General features: G+C 45.0%; 1 protein-coding gene across 1 annotated transcript in view; it reads right to left on the reverse strand.

Annotated features, from left to right (window-relative positions):
- Window positions 1-812: 812 nt before the first annotated feature.
- TBP (TATA-box binding protein) overlaps window positions 813-19,306 on the reverse strand; it is a 117,743-nt gene continuing 99,249 nt past the window's right edge. The window contains exon 8 of the mRNA XM_075338192.1: window positions 813-1,432. Within this exon, the coding sequence (XP_075194307.1) occupies window positions 1,353-1,432 (80 nt within the window). The 3' untranslated portion in view covers window positions 813-1,352. The remainder of the gene's footprint in view (window positions 1,433-19,306) is intronic.

Consider the following 19,306-nt stretch of genomic DNA (forward strand, 5'->3'; position numbering starts at 1 on the left):
GACCAGACGTCATCTCCTGCCCATCTTACCCTGCAGCAGGAAATAGATGGGAGGAGCGGAACAGGCCACCACAGGTTATGAGGAGACGCGGAGGGGATCTGTGTGACTTACACAGCAAAAAACAAAAAAAACAACATGTAAAATCAAAACAGACACATTGTCTTCTGAAAAGTGAAAAGCACTAAATGTTTTTCTTTTTTGTGTAACCTGTGGTGGCCTGCTCCGCTCCTCCCATCTATTTCCTGCTGCAGGGTAAGATGGGAAGGAGGTGACGTCGGGTCATCTGGCCAGCGCTTGCGCAGGACACTGGAGGCAGAGGGCAAAGGGCGGGCACGAGATTATGGGCGGGCACTTGCAATGCAATCACATCACAGCGTCGCCCATAATCTCGTGCCTGCGACCACGTCACCAGCGGTCCTCACGTGCACAGACCTCGGGCGCAGTGGGCGGCGTCCTGAGATATGAAATGGAGCATTGGGGGACGGAGTCAATCTGCAAGAGGGACAGCAACGGACACCAGAGAGCCCGCCCCCATGGATAATTTACAAGAATTGCAGACAAAAAAGGTACAAAACTTTATAAAGTATTTAATTTGATTTCAAAGGGGGCACAAAAACTATAGGAACCTTGCTAGAATGCAGCCCAGGAGCTGCAGAAGGGGAAACTTATGTTTAAAGCTAAATTTCTGATGACAGGTTCCCTTTAAGATCTTATGTACCTACGACAGCTATTCCCATTTTTATCCATTACCACACAGGATGCAATACATGCTTACTTTGGTTTACAAAAGAATCACACAAAATACATGCCAATAAATGTGAAAAAATTCAGAGAATAGTCCGGTTTTATTATATCCAGCTAAACACTGAAACTTAGGAATGTTTCTGGCACAAGAATAAAAACTGCATTGGAGCTATTGAAATACATAGCTTAAACAGGCTTTACCGAATTAAAAGAATGACATTAAAATTAACAATGAAATACTGCAGACTAACAGTACCAAGAAACATTCATAGGGAGGGGACAATATTATGCAGTACATTTGTTATTTACAAAGCTGAGCTCCTGCTAAAATATGAAAGAAAAAAAAAAAGTACTGAAAATACTTTCTGAAAATTATACATTGTGATCAAATTAAATACATTAGGTATTCCTTAAATTATGAAAAACTCACAAAATCTGCATTCTGTTAACCATTTGGCAATTAAAATGTGAAACAGTAGCAGGAACATATTGAGGTCAGAGGAACACCATATGTAACTAGAGTCCATCTTTTATAACGGTATGTCAAGCTAGGTACAAAGACTTCAATATTAAAAACCACATACAAATAGTTAAAATTGTAGAAGCTGTTATGTCGTCTTTCTAAAGCCTTTAAGGATGGGGTATATGTTTTCAAAAGCTTCATAGATCTCTCCTCGAACTTTAGCACCTAAGGAAAAAGAAAAAAAACTTTAATAAATCTTACATTAAAGGGATTTGTCCCCTTCTATAAGGCTTAGTAACTCATTGTATGGCAATCCCCTAAATACTCAGAATGAATAGTACTAGCAAATTGTTTTAGATTTTGCTAACCCCTGTTGAAAAAAAAAGCCATAACTTTAAAAAAAAAAAAAAAAAAGGCCTGATTTTTATATAAAAGCATACAAACATACATGAAAAACTACATACACTGCTCAAATTAGAGCTATTAAGCATCATTACCTAGAAGAAAATGTAAATCCACACCCCAGAGGTACCGCATACAACTCAGATAATTCGGCACACAGTGTATTAGGCAAGTTGTATTTTAGAGAATTTGTTTTTAATTATGGATCAACAACTATGTTCTCAATCAACCCAAAAGACTCAAATATCAAAGCTTAATATTTTTGGAAGTTGGTGTTTTGTTTTTTTTTTAGATTTGACTCGCTTAGGAGGATATCAGTTTGTGCAGGTAACTATTACTGTGCAGAATTATTAGGAAACTTAATAAAAACCAAATATATTGCCATATCACGTGTTTATTTCTACATTTTGTGCAGTTATATTGGTTTACCTGGTGAAAATAAACATTTCTGACATGCAAAAACAAAACCCAAAAAAATTAGTGACCAATATAGCCACCTTTCTTTATGATGACACTCAGCAGCCACCAGCCATAGATTCTGTCAGTTGCTTGATCAGTTCACGATCAACATTGCGTGCAGCAGCCACCACAGCCTCCAGACATTGTTCTGAGATGTGTGCTGTTTTCACTCCCTGTAGATCTCACATTTTATGAGGGACCACATGCTCTCTATGAGGTTCAGATCAGGTAAACAAGAGGGCCAAGTCATTATTTTTTCATCTTTTAAACCTTTACTGGCCAGCCACACTGTGGAGTAGTTGGATGCATGTGATGGAGCATTGTCCTGCATGAAAAAAATGTTTTCCTTGAACGATACCGACTTCTTCCTGTACCACTGCTTGAAGAAGTTGTCTTCCAAAAACTGGCAGTAGGTCTGGGAGTTGAGTTTAACTCAATCCTCAACCTGAAAAGGTCCCACAAGTTCATCTTTGGTGATACCAGCCCATACCAGTACCCCAGCTCCACCTTGCTGGTGTCTGAGTCGGAGTGGAGCTCTCTGCCCTTTACTGATCCAGCCTCTGGCCCATGCATCTGGCCCATCAAGAGCCAGTCTCATTACATCAGTCCATAAAACCTTTGAAAAATCAGTCTTAAGATATTTCTTGGCCCAGTCTTGACATTTTATCTTATGTTTCTTGTTCAAAGGTGGTCATTTTTAAGCCTCTCTTACCTTGGCCATGTCCCCGAGTATGGCACACCTTGTGCTTTTTGATACTCCAGTAACGTTACAGCTCTGAAATATGGTCAAACTGGTAGCAAATGGTATCTTGGCAGCTTCACACTTTATTTTCCTCAATTCATAGGCAGTTATTTTGCACCTTTTTTGCCCAACACGGTTCTTGAGACCCTGTTGGCTATTTGCCATGAAACGCTTGATTGTTTGGTGATCACGCTTCAAAAGTTTGTCAATTTCAAGACTGCTGCATCCCTCTGCAAGACATCTCACAATTTTGATTAAGAGGAAGAGAAAAAGTATGGACCAAGAAAGCACTCAGCTCACAGAGAATGCATAAAAATACAAAATTTTATTGATTTTTTACTAAAACATTAAAACCAGAAAAAACACCAACAATCCTCAAATACACACAAGTGCAATATTTATATCCTATCCAAGTAGACAAGGATTAAACCATGCAATTTATTTCAAATATCCATTTCATATGTACCATATACAGTGCCTACAAGTAGTATTCAACCCCCTGCAGATTTAGCAGGTTTGATAAGATGCAAATAAGTTAGAGCCTGCAAACTTCAAACAAGAGCAGGATTTATTAACAGATGCATAAATCTTATAAACCAACAAGTTATGTTGCTCAGTTAAATTTTAATAAATTTTCAACATAAAAGTGTGGGTCAATTATTATTCAACCCCTAGGTTTAATATTTTGTGGAATAACCCTTGTTTGCAATTACAGCTATTAATCGTCTTTTATAAGACCTGATCAGGCCGGCACAGGTCTCTGGAGTTATCTTGGCCCACTCCTCCATGCAGATCTTCTCCAAGTTATCTAGGTTCTTTGGGTGTCTCATGTGGACTTTAATCTTGAGCTCCTTCCACAAGTTTTCAATTTTTCCCTCTTGAACCAGGCCTTGGTTTTCTTGGCTGTGTGCTTTGGGTCGTTGTCTTGTTGGAAGATGAAATGACGACCCATCTTAAGATCCTTGATGGAGGAGCGGAGGTTCTTGGCCAAAATCTCCAGGTAGGCCGTGCTATCCATCTTCCCATGGATGCGGACCACATGGCCAGGCCCCTTGGCTAAGAAACAGCCCCACAGCATGATGCTGCCACCACCATGCTTGACTGTAGGGATGGTATTCTTGGGGTCGTATGCAGTGCCATCCAGTCTCCAAACGTCACGTGTGTGGTTGGCACCAAAGATCTCGATCTTGGTCTCATCAGACCAGAGAACCTTGAACCAGTCTGTCTCAGAGTCCTCCAAGTGATCATGAGCAAACTGTAGACGAGCCTTGACATGACGCTTTGAAAGTAAAGGTACCTTACGGGCTCGTCTGGAACGGAGACCATTGCGGTGGAGTACGTTACTTATGGTATTGACTGAAGCCAATGTCCCCACTGCCATGAGATCTTCCCGGAGCTCCTTCCTTGTTGTCCTTGGGTTAGCCTTGACTCTTCGGACAAGCCTGGCCTCGGCACGGGAGGAAACTTTCAAAGGCTGTCCAGGCCGTGGAAGGCTAACAGTAGTTCCATAAGCCTTCCACTTCCGGATGATGCTCCCAACAGTGTAGACAGGTAGGCCCAACTCTTTGGAAAGGGTTTTGTACCCCTTGCCAGCCTTGTGACCCTCCACGATCTTGTCTCTGATGGCCTTGGAATGCTCCTTTGTCTTTCCCATGTTGACCAAGTATTAGTGCTGTTCACAAGTTTGGGGAGGGTCTTAATTAGTCAGAAAAGGCTGGCAAAAGAGATAATTAATCCAAACATGTGAAGCTCATTGTTCTTTGTGCCTGAAATACTTCTTAATAATTTAGGGGAACCAAACAGAATTCTGGTGGTTTGAGGGGTTGAATAATAAATGACCCTCTGAATAAACTTTTCACAATTTAAAAAAAAAAAAAAAAAAAAGAAATAACATTCTTTTTTGCTGCAGTGCATTTCACACTTCCAGGCTGATCTACAGTCCAAATGTCACAATGCCAAGTTAATTCCGAATGTGTAAACCTGCTAAATCTGCAGGGGGTTGAATACTACTTGTAGGCACTGTAGGCCTTATTTGTCCAGAAACAAAATAGTAGCAAATAGTATCTACAGGTCAAAGTGAGTGGTATAGCATACAACTCTAGCAAAGTCCCAAACAGTTCAAGAATCACTAAAGCAAAACCATATACAGAGTATTAGAGACCCCACCAAAGGAATTACCTGGGAGGAAACAGTCATATATGGACATCTATACTGGACACATAATGATCCATATGTAATGGTGGAAAAAGAACACCTAACCCTACGCGTGTCACTCTAAAGGAGCTTCATTAGGGGAAGGTGGTGTACTGGACGGTGTCAATTAACATATAAATAGACTTAGAATCCTAGAATTAAACAATACCGTTGTGTATTACAATCCTCCGGATTCACGGCGTCAGGAAGTGATCAGTGCGCATGCGCAGGAAAGCGCCATCCACTGCGCAGGCGCGCTAGTACGCAACTTATGTATCAGTGGTATTCACAGACAGTTTACTTAAACCTGTGATATTGAGATCATAGGAAATTCCTAGCAGAGCACACGATGGCGCTATAATCACATCAACCAATACATAGCCCTCTATACATGTATCCTCATACGTAACTTAACTGGTAGTGAGATTAACAAAGCTTTTACTCAAATTTGCCTCGTTTAAACATCATATATACGCCTAATAGATTAACCCAATGATTATTGCAATGTCAACATTTCGTTTCTAATTATTAATATGGGAAGACGACTCATTAGACATGTACAACATAATATAGAACAAATATATGAATGACCATTACATTGCCATATTTTTTGAGGAATAGAAGGATTTTTGTGTACTCACCGTAAAATATCTCTCTCTGAGTCTTCATTGGGGGACACAGGACCATGGGTTATGCAGCTGTCACTAGGAGGCTGACACTAAGTAGACAGAAAAAGTTAGCTCCTCCCCAGCAGTATACAGCCCGAGCCGGAGGCGGACTCAAATCAGTTTAGTGCACAAGCAGTAGGAGGAGAACCAAAACAACCATAGATAAGACAAGGTAAAAATTATAACCAATTAGCCGTGCGACAAGTGGCCTGGGAATATGGATCACTGAGGCAATAGGCAGATATGTAACAAAACACAAGCAGGGTGGGTGCTGTGTCCCCCAATGAAGACTCAGAGAAAGATTTTACGGTGAGTACACAAAAATCCTTCTATCGTTTCATTGGGGGACACAGGACCATGGGACGTCCAAAAGCAGTCCCTGGGTGGGAAGAGAACAAGCACCGGAGATAGGAAGGAAAACTGTTTCCCCCTGTCGGGCTTGACCCAGACCTACAAGGACCTACCTAGTTACCGGTGTGCTACTGCCGCCCGCAAAATCTTACGCCAAGACTGGCCTCTGCCGATGCTTGGGTGTGAACATGGTATAACCTAGCAAAGGTATGCAGACTAGACCAGGTGGCGGGCCCGCGGACTTGGCCGGTCGACGTCTGAAGTCCAAGAGGTTCCTATTGCACGGTAGAGTGCGGCGAAGATCCGTCCTTCATGCGATGGGCCTCAAATATGGCGGAACGGATCTATGTGGCAATCCTGGCCTTGGACGCCGGCATGCGCCTCTTGGGACTGGGTGGAAGGATGAACTAACTGTCGGCGTAACCGAAAGGAGCGGTCCTGAAGACAAAGGACTGAAGGCTCGTACCAGTTCCAGAGTGAACTAGGCCCCTTTCAGGCTGAGAGAAGGACTAGGACCGACTGCCGAAACCCAATCTCCTCATCTGGATGGAACGGCGAGCTGCTTTGGACAGAAAGAGGGCTCTGGCCGGAGCACCCCCGTTGTCCTGGTGGAGGACCCGAAAAAAGGGCTGCCCGCCCTGTCGCCCTTTGTAAAAAGTGATGGCAACGAGGAGCCCACCTACCAAAACAGGTGAGAACAGGAAGAAACTCGGAAAGGATCCAACAGGGTACCTTGAGGCGAGCCCATCACTAGATTAAGGTCCCACGTTTCTAGTGGACGACGATACCGCCGAGCTAGATGGGCGCCTCTGAGTGAAGGTCTTGAACGGAGGACGATAAGCGAGAGGTCTCTGAAACCGAATTGACAGAGCCGCCACCTGGCTCTTAAAAGGGACGCGTGAGAGACCCGCATCCAGATCTGACTGCAAAAAAGCCAGCAATGAAGGAAGGGAGAAAGAGAGGAGAAGAGAAGATGTGCTCTTCACACCACGGGAGTAACTCTCCACGTGTGGTAATAGATCCTCGAGGAAACTGGCTTCCCGGCCTTCATCATTGTCTGTATCCTTGTCGACAAGCCTGTCTGAGCTAGTACTCGGGATCCAGTAGTAAGGCCGTCAAAACTAGGACTTCTGAGTCCTGGTGGAAGACAGGGCCCCAACACGGAAGATCTGGACGGTCTGGAAGACGCCACGGGGCATCTGCGAGGAGCCGAGTGAGTTCTGTGAACTATGCTCACCTGGGCCACTCTGGAGCTACCAGAATGACTGGGATTCCTTCTGCCTTGGTCTTCTTGAGAACCTTCGAGCTCATGGGAAGCCGTGGGAAGATGCACGGGAGCCTGAACAGCTTCACGACAGGGCGAGGGCGTCGACATTTAGGTCAAAGGAGGGGGCACCACTCGATGAACCGTTGACTTGAAAGTTGAATCGGGAGGCCAATAGGTTCCCGACTGGAGGCTTCCTTCGCCGGAGATCTGGCTGGTGACTTCCCTGATGAGGAACCATTTGCCTGAAGCGAGGCCTTCCCTGCCGAGAAAATCGGCCGTCCAATCATCCACGCTAGGGCTGTGCACTGCCGAGATTAGAGAGAGTGAAGAGATAAAAACACTATCCCTGTATGATTGTGGCTCTTTTGAGGGCTTGTTTTCACTGTAATAACTGTTGCTGCAGCCTCAGCAATCCGCATACCGGGAGTCATTTTCCTTTCCTTTTTTTTTTTTTTTACACACAGGGAAGGTGGACGCTGAAGGAGGTTGGAAGCGGGCTGAGGAGAGCGGGAAAACACATCCACCGCCCCCCACTGTGATGCCTGGGGCTGAGCGGAGGGCGGAGACGGAACGGCCGGCGGCCAATAGCGCTGCAGCGGAGGGCGGGCCTGAGACGCTGGAGACAAGGCCGCAGCCGGGGCCTAAATTTTGGAGCTGCCAGAGCGCGGGAAGGTAGAGACAAGCGGTCCCACCTGCGAGCAGTGGAGGCGCAGCAGCGATGTCCGGTGCGCCGACAGGGAGCTATGCGCGTGTGCCGGTGCGCGCCGCCGACTGCTGGGACGTGGCTGGGGCGCAGGGCGTCTAGGCCAAGACCGGGGCCTCCATTTTGCAGCCGCCCGGAGAAGAAGGTAGGAGAGGTCGGTCCTACCTGATCTCGGCGGCGCCGGGCCCAGCGATGGAGGCAGGGCGCTCTGCCCCTGCCTGTGTGCAGCACACCCGTCCTGGAAGACTGCGGGCTCCGGGGGAGCAGCGTGAAGAGGCAGGGAAGTGGACATCAGGAGGGGGGAAATGAGCCCCCCCCCCCCGCAGGAGAAGGCAGCGATGCGGGCCCAATCGGATTCCAAATGCGCTGCGGAGGTCCAGTCCCTGCTGTATGCCCCTGTACGCCCTTTGGCGCGATACCGCAAGGCGAATCAGGGGTGGCCACGAGGTTCTGCCCACACGCGCAAACCCGGGAGTGGTACCACGGGGATGGACGGGGGAGAGGGCCCGAAGTCTCAAGCCCCTGCGACCCTGGGGAGTGGTACCCACAGGGCTGCAGGGGATGAGTGATGAAGAGAATACCTACAGAAAACGAGAAGACCGGTATGAGAGCGACGAGCGGCGCTGAAAAAAAGGAAAAAAACGCAAAAATCAAATGGCTGAGGGGGGGGGGGGCGAGACGGCCCACATCAGCCTCCTACGACACTAAGCAAAAACTGATTTGAGTCCGCCTCCGGCTCGGGGTGTATACTGCTGGGGAGGAGCTAACTTTTTCTGTCTACTTAGCGTCAGCCTCCTAGTGACAGCAGCATAACCCATGGTCCTATGTCCCCCAATGAAACGATAGAGAAAAATAGTTTCATTTTAGGGAGATTATAACCTTGCTTAGCGATTAATAGTCAGTTTGAATAATCTGAAGAACCTGCCCATGTCATAACATAACTAGTTTTGACTCCAAATACACTTTAGCTATCATACAATGACTTATGAGGAACATTTTGAATGAATTCAAATAGTTATTTCTCTAGATCCCACATAGGGAAAACCTGTTCCTGCGTGTATTTGACTATCCATAAAAGATGCAACAATACCCATAGGAGCATTTTGGAATCCGAATTGTAATGAATCATTATCCCCAAAGTATGTCATATATAAGTCACAAAACCGGTCTTACAAATTAGTTATGTACAAGGATAACCAAAGTATAGAACCACAGACATTTAAATATTTAATGGACAGTATGTCCCTGGTTATAATGTTACAACAACCCTAGAGTATATCTTCTCCCAGGTACATTCCAAAATATCAAATAAATTCAAAAATATATTGAAATTGACAATATATCCCTGGTTATAAGGTTAAAATATCCCTAAAGTACAACCTATATGGTTCAGTCTTCTAACGGGTACATCCCCAAGCCTAAAGTATATTCAAAAGATTAGATTAATCCAGAGACACAAGAGGGGGGGGGGGAATTTATCTGAAGAGATTCCACTAAATTGTTGTTCTGGTCATTCTATCTGATAAATATAGATCTCTTGTTTTGGATACTTCATCACGAGATATCAAATCATCCATTTTCCCATTTGAGTCCATATACTGCAGAAAGAAATATTTGTTTTATATTATATGTTATACATGTCTAATATGAGTCTTCTTCCCATAATAATTAGAAACGAAATGTTGACATTGCAATCAACATTAATCAAAAGCCTGCTTTACACCTTACGATCCAGCATACGATGTCGTATGCGATCGTAACCACCCCCATCGTATGTGCGGCACGTTCAATTTGTTGAATGTGCCGCACATACGAGTAACCCCCCGTCACACGTACTTACCCATCAATACGACCTCGATGTGGGCGGCGAACGTCCACTTCCTGGAGTGGGAGGGACGTTCGGCATCACAGCGACGTCATGCGGCAGCTGGCCAATAGAAGCGGAGAGGCGGAGCTGAGCGGGACGTAAAACATCCCGCCCACCTCTTTCCTTCCGCATTACCGGCCGGGATCCGCAGGTAAGATCTGTTCATTGTTCCCGAGGTGTCACACACTGCGATGTGTACTACCCCGGGTACGATGAACAATCTGACGTTCAATTCATGAGGAATTGAACGACGTGCGTGCGATGAACATTTTACCGTTCAATCGCACGTAGCTGTTACACACTGCAATGTACCTTATGATGCCGGATGTGCGTCACTTACGACGTGACCCCGCCGACACATTGTAAGGTACAGTGCAGGGTGTAAAGCGGGCTTAAGTCTATTAGGCGTATATACCATGTTCAAATGGGGAAAATTTGAGTAAAAGCTTTGTGAATTTCACTACCAGTTAAGTTACGTATGAGGATACATGTATAGAGGGCTATGTATTGGTTGATGTGATTATAGCGCCACCGTGTGCTCTGCTATGAATTTCCTATGGTCTCAATATCACAGGTTTAAGTAAACTCTCTGTGAATACCACTGATACATAAGTTGCGTACTAGTGCGCCTGGGCAGTAGATGGTGCTTACCTGCGCATGCGCACTGATCACTTCCTGACGCCGTAGATCCAGAGGATTGTAATACACACAGATATTGTTTAATTCTTTGATTCCAAGTCTATTTATATGTTAATTTACATCGTCCAGTATACCTTCTTCCCCTGATGAAGCTTTTAGAGCGACACGCGTAGGGTTAGGTGATCTTTTTCCACCATTACATATGGGTCATCATTATGCATCCAGTATAGCTGTCCATATATGACAGTTTCCTTATGGTCTCTCTCCTCCCAGGTAATTCCTTTGGTGGGGTCTCTAATACTCTGTATATGGTTTTGCTTTAGTGATTCTTGAACTGTTTGGGACTTAGCTAGAGTTGTATGCTATACCACTCAATTTGACCTGTGGATACTAATTGCTACTCTTGTTTCTGGACAAATAAGGCCCATATGGCACATATGAAATGGATATTTGAAATAAATTGCATGGTTTAATCCTTGTCTACTTGGATAGTATATAAATATTGCACTTGTGTGTATTTTTGAGGATTGTTGGATATGATTATGTCATATATCCATGATTTATACTAGATATGGGGTTTTTTTGGTTTTAATGTTTTAGTAAAAAAAAAAAAAAAATAAATAAAATTTGTATTTTTATGCATTCTCTGTGAGCTGAGTGCTTTTTTGGTCCATACTTTTCCTCTTAATCATGTCTTTTTGGGGCTAGCACCCTCACAAAAATCACTTTGATAAATTGTATAGCTGTGCATTCTGCTTTTTTGTCTTCAATCTCACAATTTTCGACTCTTCAGAGCCCGTCAAATCTCTCTTCTGACCCATTTTGCCAAAGGAAAGGAAGTTGCCTAATAATTAAGCACACCTTATATAGGGTGTTGATGTCATTACACCACACACCTCCTCAATACAGAGATGCACGTCACCTGATTTACTTAATTGGTAGTTGGCTCTCAAGCCTATACAGCTTCAACATGTATAAAAAGTATCATGTGATCAAAATACTCATTTGCCTAATAATTCTGCACACAGTGTATGGAAATTTATCTGGTGAAAGGACTGCCAGTGCAAATAGTTTAGAAAAAAAAGGAACAATCTCACCATGTGTCGTGGTACTTCACAGATGTCCCAAGGGTTAAACTGGACCCGATGACTCAAAGGGTGAGGGGGTCTATAAACAGAGCCACACATTACCCTCCTTACAAACCAATCGAAGAGATGAGGCTCCCAACCAGTTTGTTTATTACTCCTCAGGGGAACAAGGGTTAAATATAGCCATTAGGCCTATATAATATTTGCAGCAACAGCAGCATACAAATGGGGGATACCTGAAGAAAGTTGATGCCTGTGCCTTTAAAAAGCCTCTATTAGAGGAAGTGACCTAGAGGGAGAGGCCAAGGGGGGGGGGGGGGGTTTAAGGGTAGACGCACCGCACTGTGCACCTTACCCCAGTCCCCGCTTTTTTGGGGAGAGGATTCATTCATGGAACGCAAAAGGACAAGCGCTTGGAACAGACTTCACTTTCTGGCGTTAGTGTCAAGTGTGACCTCTGGTATATACTCTGCTGCTGACATGCAAGGAATTGGTGCGGATATGCAAATGCAGCGCCATCTAATTAATCCTTACGGTGTCACTCTTGTCTAGGCAACCAAGCCTAAATCCGTTTTACAGTGTATTGGGTGTCCTGGCATCAACTAATTAACCCCTTCACCCCCGGCCACTAAAACACCCTAATAACCGGGCCATTTTTTGCAATTCTGACCAGTGTCACTTTGACAAGTTATAACTATGGAACGCTTCAACGGATCCCAGCGATTCTGACTTTTTTTCTGACAAATTGTACTTCATGATCATGGTAAATTTAGGCCGATATTTTTTGCGTTTGTGACAATTTCAGAAATTTTGTGAAAATTTTGCAATTTTCAAACTTTGACGTTTTCTGCCCATAAATCCGAGAATTATGTCACACAAAATAGTTACTAAATACAATTTCCCACATGTCTACTTTACACCAGCGCAATTTTCAAAACAAAATTTTTTTTATCGTTAGGAAGTTAGAAGAATTCAAAGTTTATCAGCAATTTCTCATTTTTCAAAATCTTTTTTTTTTTTTTTTTTTTTTTTTTTTTTTTTTTTTAGGGACCACATCACATTTTAAGTGACTTTGAGAGGCTGAGGTGACAAAAAAAGTACCCAAAAGTGATCCCATGCTAAAATCACATCCAAGAAGTTTATTAACCCTTCGGGTGCTTCACAGGAACCAAAGCAATGTGGAGGGAAAACATGAAAATTTTACTTTAACACAAAAATGTTACGTTAGCTATAAAATTTTGCATTTTCATAAGGGAGAAAAGAGAAAATGCACCATACAATTTATTGCGCAATTTCTCCTGAGTACACAGATACCCCATATGTGGTATAAAAAAAAAAAAAAAAACAATTGTTTGGGATCAAGGCAGAGCACAGAAGGGAAGGAGCGCCATTTGAATTTTTGAACACAAAATTAGCTGCACTCATTAGCGCCAGGTCGTGTTTGAAGACCGCCTGAGGTGCCTAAACAATGGAGCTCCCCCAGAAGTGACCCCATTTTGGAAACTAGACCCCTCAAATAATTTTTTTACATGTTTGGTGATCACTTTGAACCCCTGGTGGCTTCACAGAAGTTTTATAACGTAGAGCCGTGAAAAGAGAAAAAAAAAAAAAAAAAAAAAAAAAAACACCAACCAACATTACCACAAAACTGTTGCTTCAACCAGGTAGCTTTTTTTCCCCCCACAAGGGTACCAGGAACAAATACAGTGGTACCTCGCTTAACGAGTAACCCACTTAACGAGAATTTCGCTTAACAAGCAAAGCTTTCTGTAAATTTGTAACCCGCTTTACGAGAAAGCTTTGCTGAATGAGCAAAATCCTCACCTCAGACACTTCCGTTTCCGTCCATCCACCGCGCTCTAACCCGCATTTTCAGTCCACACAAACACACACATGTACGCACAAACACACAAACACACACGCACGCACACACATACATACAGTATTACGCTCACCTTACCTTCCGTTCCACCGCCGGCCTCATGGTTCTTGTAGTTCCTGGGTACATCACGGCGAACTACAAGTACCATGAGGCCGGCGGTGGAACGGAAGGGAAGGTGAGCATATAATATGTGTACCTTCCGCTTCATCGCCGACCTCCTGGGTCCTGTAGTGCACCGCACCGCTCCACTCCAGGCATCGGCATCCATAGCAACGAAGCTGGAATTTCCTCGTTCCTGTCACCGCTTGTCAAAGGCAGCGCGCTGGCCAATCAGAGGCAAGCGGCTCTGCCTTTGACGTCAGCGCTCTGGGAGAAAGTTCCGCCCTCGTCGCTATGGTTACCTGATACACGGCCCGCACAGGAGAACAGCAAGTCCCAGGAGACCGGCGATGGAACGGAAGGTAAGGTGAGCATATAATATATGTATAGGTGTGTATAGGTGGGTGTGTAGGTGGGTGTGTAGGTGGGTGGGTGTGTAGGTGGGTGGGTGTGTAGGTGGGTGGGTGTGTAGGTGTGTGGGTGTTTATGCATGTGTGGAATGATAGAATAGGGGACCAGGATGGGACATTTAACACATTGTGGAACAAATTGTCAGCATTGCAATGATTTCCTATGGGAAATCTTGCTCTGCTGAACGAGTAACTTGATTAACAAGCACATTCCCAGAACGGATTGTTCTCGTTAAGCAAGGTTCCACTGTACACCATACAATTAATCGTGCATTTTTCCTGAGTACGACGGATACCCCATATGTGGTAAAAATCAATTGCTTGGGCGCACAGCAGGGCTCTGAAGGGAAGGGGCGCCATTCAAATTTTTGAGCTCAAAATTAGCTGGACTCATTAGCGAATGCCATGTCTGGTTTGGAGACCCCTTGAGGTGCCTAAACAATGAAGCTCCCCCACAAGTGACTCCATTTTGGAAACTAAACCCCTCAATAAATGTATCTACATGTTATGTGAGCTCTTTGAACCCCCGGGGGCTTCACAGAAGTTGATAATGTTAAGCTGTGGAAATATATATTATATAAAATATATACTGTTACTTGAACCAGGTAGCTTTTTTTCACAAGGGTATCAGGAAAAAAAAACACCATAAAAAGTATTATGCAATTTCTCCTGAGTACGCAGATGCCTCATATGTGGTGGAAATCAATTGTTTGGGTGCACGGCAGGGCTTGGAAGAGAAGAAGCACCATTTGAGTTTTCAAATGCACAGATGCCATGCAGTGATTGGCCGCTGCAAGACGCAAGGATGGATGAGATAGAAAAAGTGACTGGGGATACAGGGGAACAAAAAAAAAAAAAAAAAAAGTCCCGCCGAAAATTTACCATGGATGCAGATACGTTATCTGCATCACTGATCAGCACTTGGCAGGACGCACGGACGGATGAGGTGTAAGAACAGAGAGGGGATACAGAAAAAAAAAAAATAAAAAAAAATTATACTCGCAGGACCCAGAGGATTTGCAGGAGGATCACTGACCAGAGGAACTGCAGGAGGAATAGAAGGCAGCAAGTGGACAGCTTATGACAGCAGCAGCAGGCAGGAAGTTGGACAGCTCATTTGTGAAGACCCAGGAAGGACCCAGCGATGGAGGAAAATGTGATCGGACCAGTGAAGATCTTTGAGACAGCAGGTAGGGTACGTCGGAGGAATAGCAGATGTAGAGTTTGGGATGGAGACCGGAGATGCAGAGGCAGAAGCAAGGGAGCAAAAATAGAAATCGTGGGGGGGGGTTTAGGGCAGATCGCAGAGGAGCGCGAAAGGGCATGATCGGCGATCAGACAGCAGCGGCGTCGGCATGGTACTACAAGTACCAGCCGGTTCACGCAGCAGACATGCTGTGGGAGGGCTGCCAGACTAACACAAGTCTGGGGAGGACGGTCACCTCCAGATCAAACCGCCCCACTGCACGCTGAAAGTGAGCGATCGTGCTATGACGCGCAATCACTCCAATCAGTGCTGCAGAGGGTGGGGGGCGCCATGTTTGAGCTCCAGCTCAGAAGGATCTCACAGGATTTCACTGGCATCGCCACCCCCCCACCCCCCTGGGGTCAAGCAAAGCTCTCCTGCTGTAAAAAAACAGCAGGGGACATCATTTGAAAGCCGTTGCTATGGCCAAGGCAATCAAATGAACTTTAGGCAGTAAAGTTACGTAAAAATAGGATGTAACTTTACTGCCCGCGGTCGTGAAGGGGTTAATCTACATAGTATAGGCTACTCATTGAGGTTATTGAAATTACAGGGGTATTACTATTATGCTTGTAAGCTAAATACTGGGAGGGGTAGAAGATACAGTCACAGATCTATGGCTATGTGCGCACATGTGCGTTTTGCATGCGTTTACGCAGCACTTTGCACTGCAGCAAAGTCTATGTAACTTGTGCAAATTCCATGGGCACGTTGCGTTTTAGAATGCAGTGATTTGCATGCTGAAATTTGTGGCCGAAACGCTGCGTGCTAAAAAGCAATGTGTCACTTCTTTTGTGCGTTTTGGATGCTTTTCCCACTGTCAATGGCAGAGCAAGCATCCAGAACATATGAATTCTGCATCCATTCTGCACTCAAAATACATCCAAAACGCAGCTTTTCGGCAGCGTTTTGAAACGCACATGCAGTGATAAAACCCTGCAGAATCCATACGTGCGCAGTGTCTACATCCCTCAAGGAGAAGACTAACAGTTTTGTTGTAGTCTCTAAACATTAATGTGCACTAGTAGAGTTGCATGTTAAACATTCAATGTGGGAACGTTTACAGTGAAATTCTAATTACCAGAATTTATCAACAAACCTATGGATGGTGACAATTGAGAATGGAAATAAGACAAGGGGAAAGGAAGAGAAGAAGAGGCTCTCTTAAACCCCTACTGACCCTAAATTTGTCCCTACCTAACTGGAATTTATGGGGTGTGTGTCTCCAGAAGCACAAGCTGGGCTCAGTATCATTGGTACTACAATGAACTGAACACTACAAAAGGCTCAATCTGTAAAATTCCCTGAATTTGACTGTTTCACAGATACAGATGTTCGTTAATAAACCCGCAGACCGGAGGAAGGCATTTCTGCCGAAACGCATAGTTCTCACGTATAACAACCGAATATGTCAGTGTTGAAGATGCCAATGTAATGGATTTTTTAATGAATCATTAAAAGCCAGTTTTTATTCTTCCAGTGGATATTCTTTTTGCAAATTGATATACTGTGCAATTGGCTGCCTTGGATCCCGAGGACTTCACTATAAAAGGGTGTATACAGGCAAACCTTCTGAATGGTGAGCGTTTCCTTTATGTTTTTCTATATAGAGTAAAAGCAACTTTTAATAAATGTTCACAGAATCATTAACATTTCCCACATGTCTACTTTACATCAGCACAATTTCAGAAACACTTGTTAGGAATTTGGAAAGTTTCAAAGTTAGCAGTAATCTCTTTTCCAGCAAAATGTACAAAACCATTTTTTTCTTTAAAGGGACCACATATTTGAGGCCCAGGTGGCAGAAAATACCCAAACGTAACACCATTCTAAAAACCGCGCCCCTCAGAGCTCAAAACCATATCCAAGAAGTTTAGTAACCCTTTAAGTGTTTTACAGCTATAAAGCAATGTGGAAGTAAAAAAAAAAAAAAATGAAAGTTTCACTTTCCACACAAGTTTTACCGAATTTTTCGGACTATAAGACTAACCGGACCATAAGACGCACCCTGGTTTTACAGGAGGAAAATGTGAAAATAAAATTTTAAGCAAAAAATGTGGTCATGACACACTTATGGGGCGAGGATCTGCTGCTGACACTGTTATGGGGTAATGTCCTGCTCATATACTCCCCAGCCTGCTCATATACTCTCCATGGTGCTCATAATGAAGGGAATTTGGTTTACTTACCGTAAATTCCTTTTCTCCTAGCTCCAATTGGGAGACCCAGACAATTGGGTGTATAGCTACTGCCTCCGGAGGCCGCACAAAGTACTACACTTAAAAGTGTAAGGCCCCTCCCCTTCTGGCTATACACCCCCCCGTGGGAGCACGGGTCCCTCAGTTTTAGTGCAAAAGCAAGAAGGAGGAAAGCCAATAACTGTTTCAAAAACAAATTCAATCCGATAAACAATATCGGAGAACGTAACTTATCAACATGAACAACATGTGCACCCGAAAAACAAATACCCTAAGAAAAAACAGGGCGGGTGCTGGGTCTCCCAATTGGAGCTAGAAGAAAAGGAATTTACGGTAAGTAAACAAAATTCCCTTCTTTTTCGCTCCTAATTGGGAGACCCAGACAATTGGGACGTCCAAAAGCAGTCCCTGGGTGGGTAAAAGAATACCTCGTGATCGGGCTGTCAGGCAGCCCTTTCTTACAGGTGGGCCACCGCCGCCTGCAGGACTTGTCTACCTAGGCTGGCATCCGCCGAAGCGTAGGTATGCACCTGATAATGCTTGGTAAAAGTGTGCAGACTCGACCAGGTAGCCGCCTGGCACACCTGCTGAGCCGTAGCCTGATGCCGTAATGCCCAGGACGCACCCACGGCTCTGGTAGAATGGGCCTTCAGTCCAGAAGGAGTCGGAAGCCCAGCAGAACGGTAGGCGTGAAGAATTGGTTCCTTGATCCACCGCGCAAGGGTGGATTTGGAAGCTTGCGACCCTTTATGCTGACCAGCGACCAGGATAAAGAGTGCATCCGAACGGCGCAGAGGCGCCGTGCGGGAAATGTAGATCCTGAGTGCTCTCACCAGGTCCAACAGATGCAAACCCTTTTCAAATTGGTGAACTGTGTGCGGACACAAAGATGGTAAAGTGATATCCTGATTGAGATGAAAGGAAGATACCACCTTGGGAAGAAACTCTGGAATTGGACGCAGTACTACCTTGTCTTGGTGAAACACCAGGAAGGGAGATTTGCAAGATAACGCCGCCAGCTCTGACACTCTCCGAAGAGACGTGACCGCCACCAGAAAAGCCACTTTCTGTGAAAGCCGAGAAAAGGAAATCTCCTTCATAGGCTCGAAAGGTGGCTTCTGGAGAGCAATTAGAACCTTGTTCAGATCCCAGGGTTCCAATGGCCGCTTGTAAGGGGGAACGATATGACAAACCCCTTGCAGGAACGTGCGTACCTTAGGAAGTCGCGCCAGGCGCTTCTGAAAGAATACGGATAGCGCAGAGACTTGTCCTTTAAGGGAGCTAAGCGACAAACCTTTTCCCAACCCAGACTGCAGGAAGGAAAGAAAAATAGGCAATGCAAATGGCCAGGGAGAAACTCCCTGAGCAGAGCACCAAGATAAGAATATCTTCCACGTTCTGTGGTAGATCTTGGCGGAGGATGGTTTCCTAGCCTGTCTCATGGTGGCAACAACATCATGAGATAAACCTGAGGTCCCTAGGATCCAGGACTCAATGGCCACACAGTCAGGTTCAGGGCCGCAGAATTCAGATGGAAAAACGGCCCTTGAGACAGCAAGTCTGGACGGCCTGGTAGCGCCCACGGTTGTCCTACCGTGAGATGCCACAGATCCGGGTACCACGAACTCCTTGGCCAGTCTGGAGCGACGAGAATGGCGCAACGGCAGTCGGACCTGATTTTGCGGAGCACTCTGGGCAACAATGCCAGAGGTGGGAACACATAAGGTAGTCGGAACTGCGACCAATCCTGAACTAAGGCGTCTGCCGCCAGAGCTCGGTGATCGTGAGACCGTGCCATGAAAACCGGGACCTTGTTGTTGTGTCGTGACGCCATCAGGTCGCAGTCCGGCATCCTCCAGCGGCGACAGATCTCCTGAAACACGTC

The sequence above is a fragment of the Anomaloglossus baeobatrachus genome, chromosome 3, assembly GCF_048569485.1.
Source record: "Anomaloglossus baeobatrachus isolate aAnoBae1 chromosome 3, aAnoBae1.hap1, whole genome shotgun sequence".
Classification (NCBI taxonomy): Eukaryota; Metazoa; Chordata; class Amphibia; order Anura; family Aromobatidae; genus Anomaloglossus; species Anomaloglossus baeobatrachus.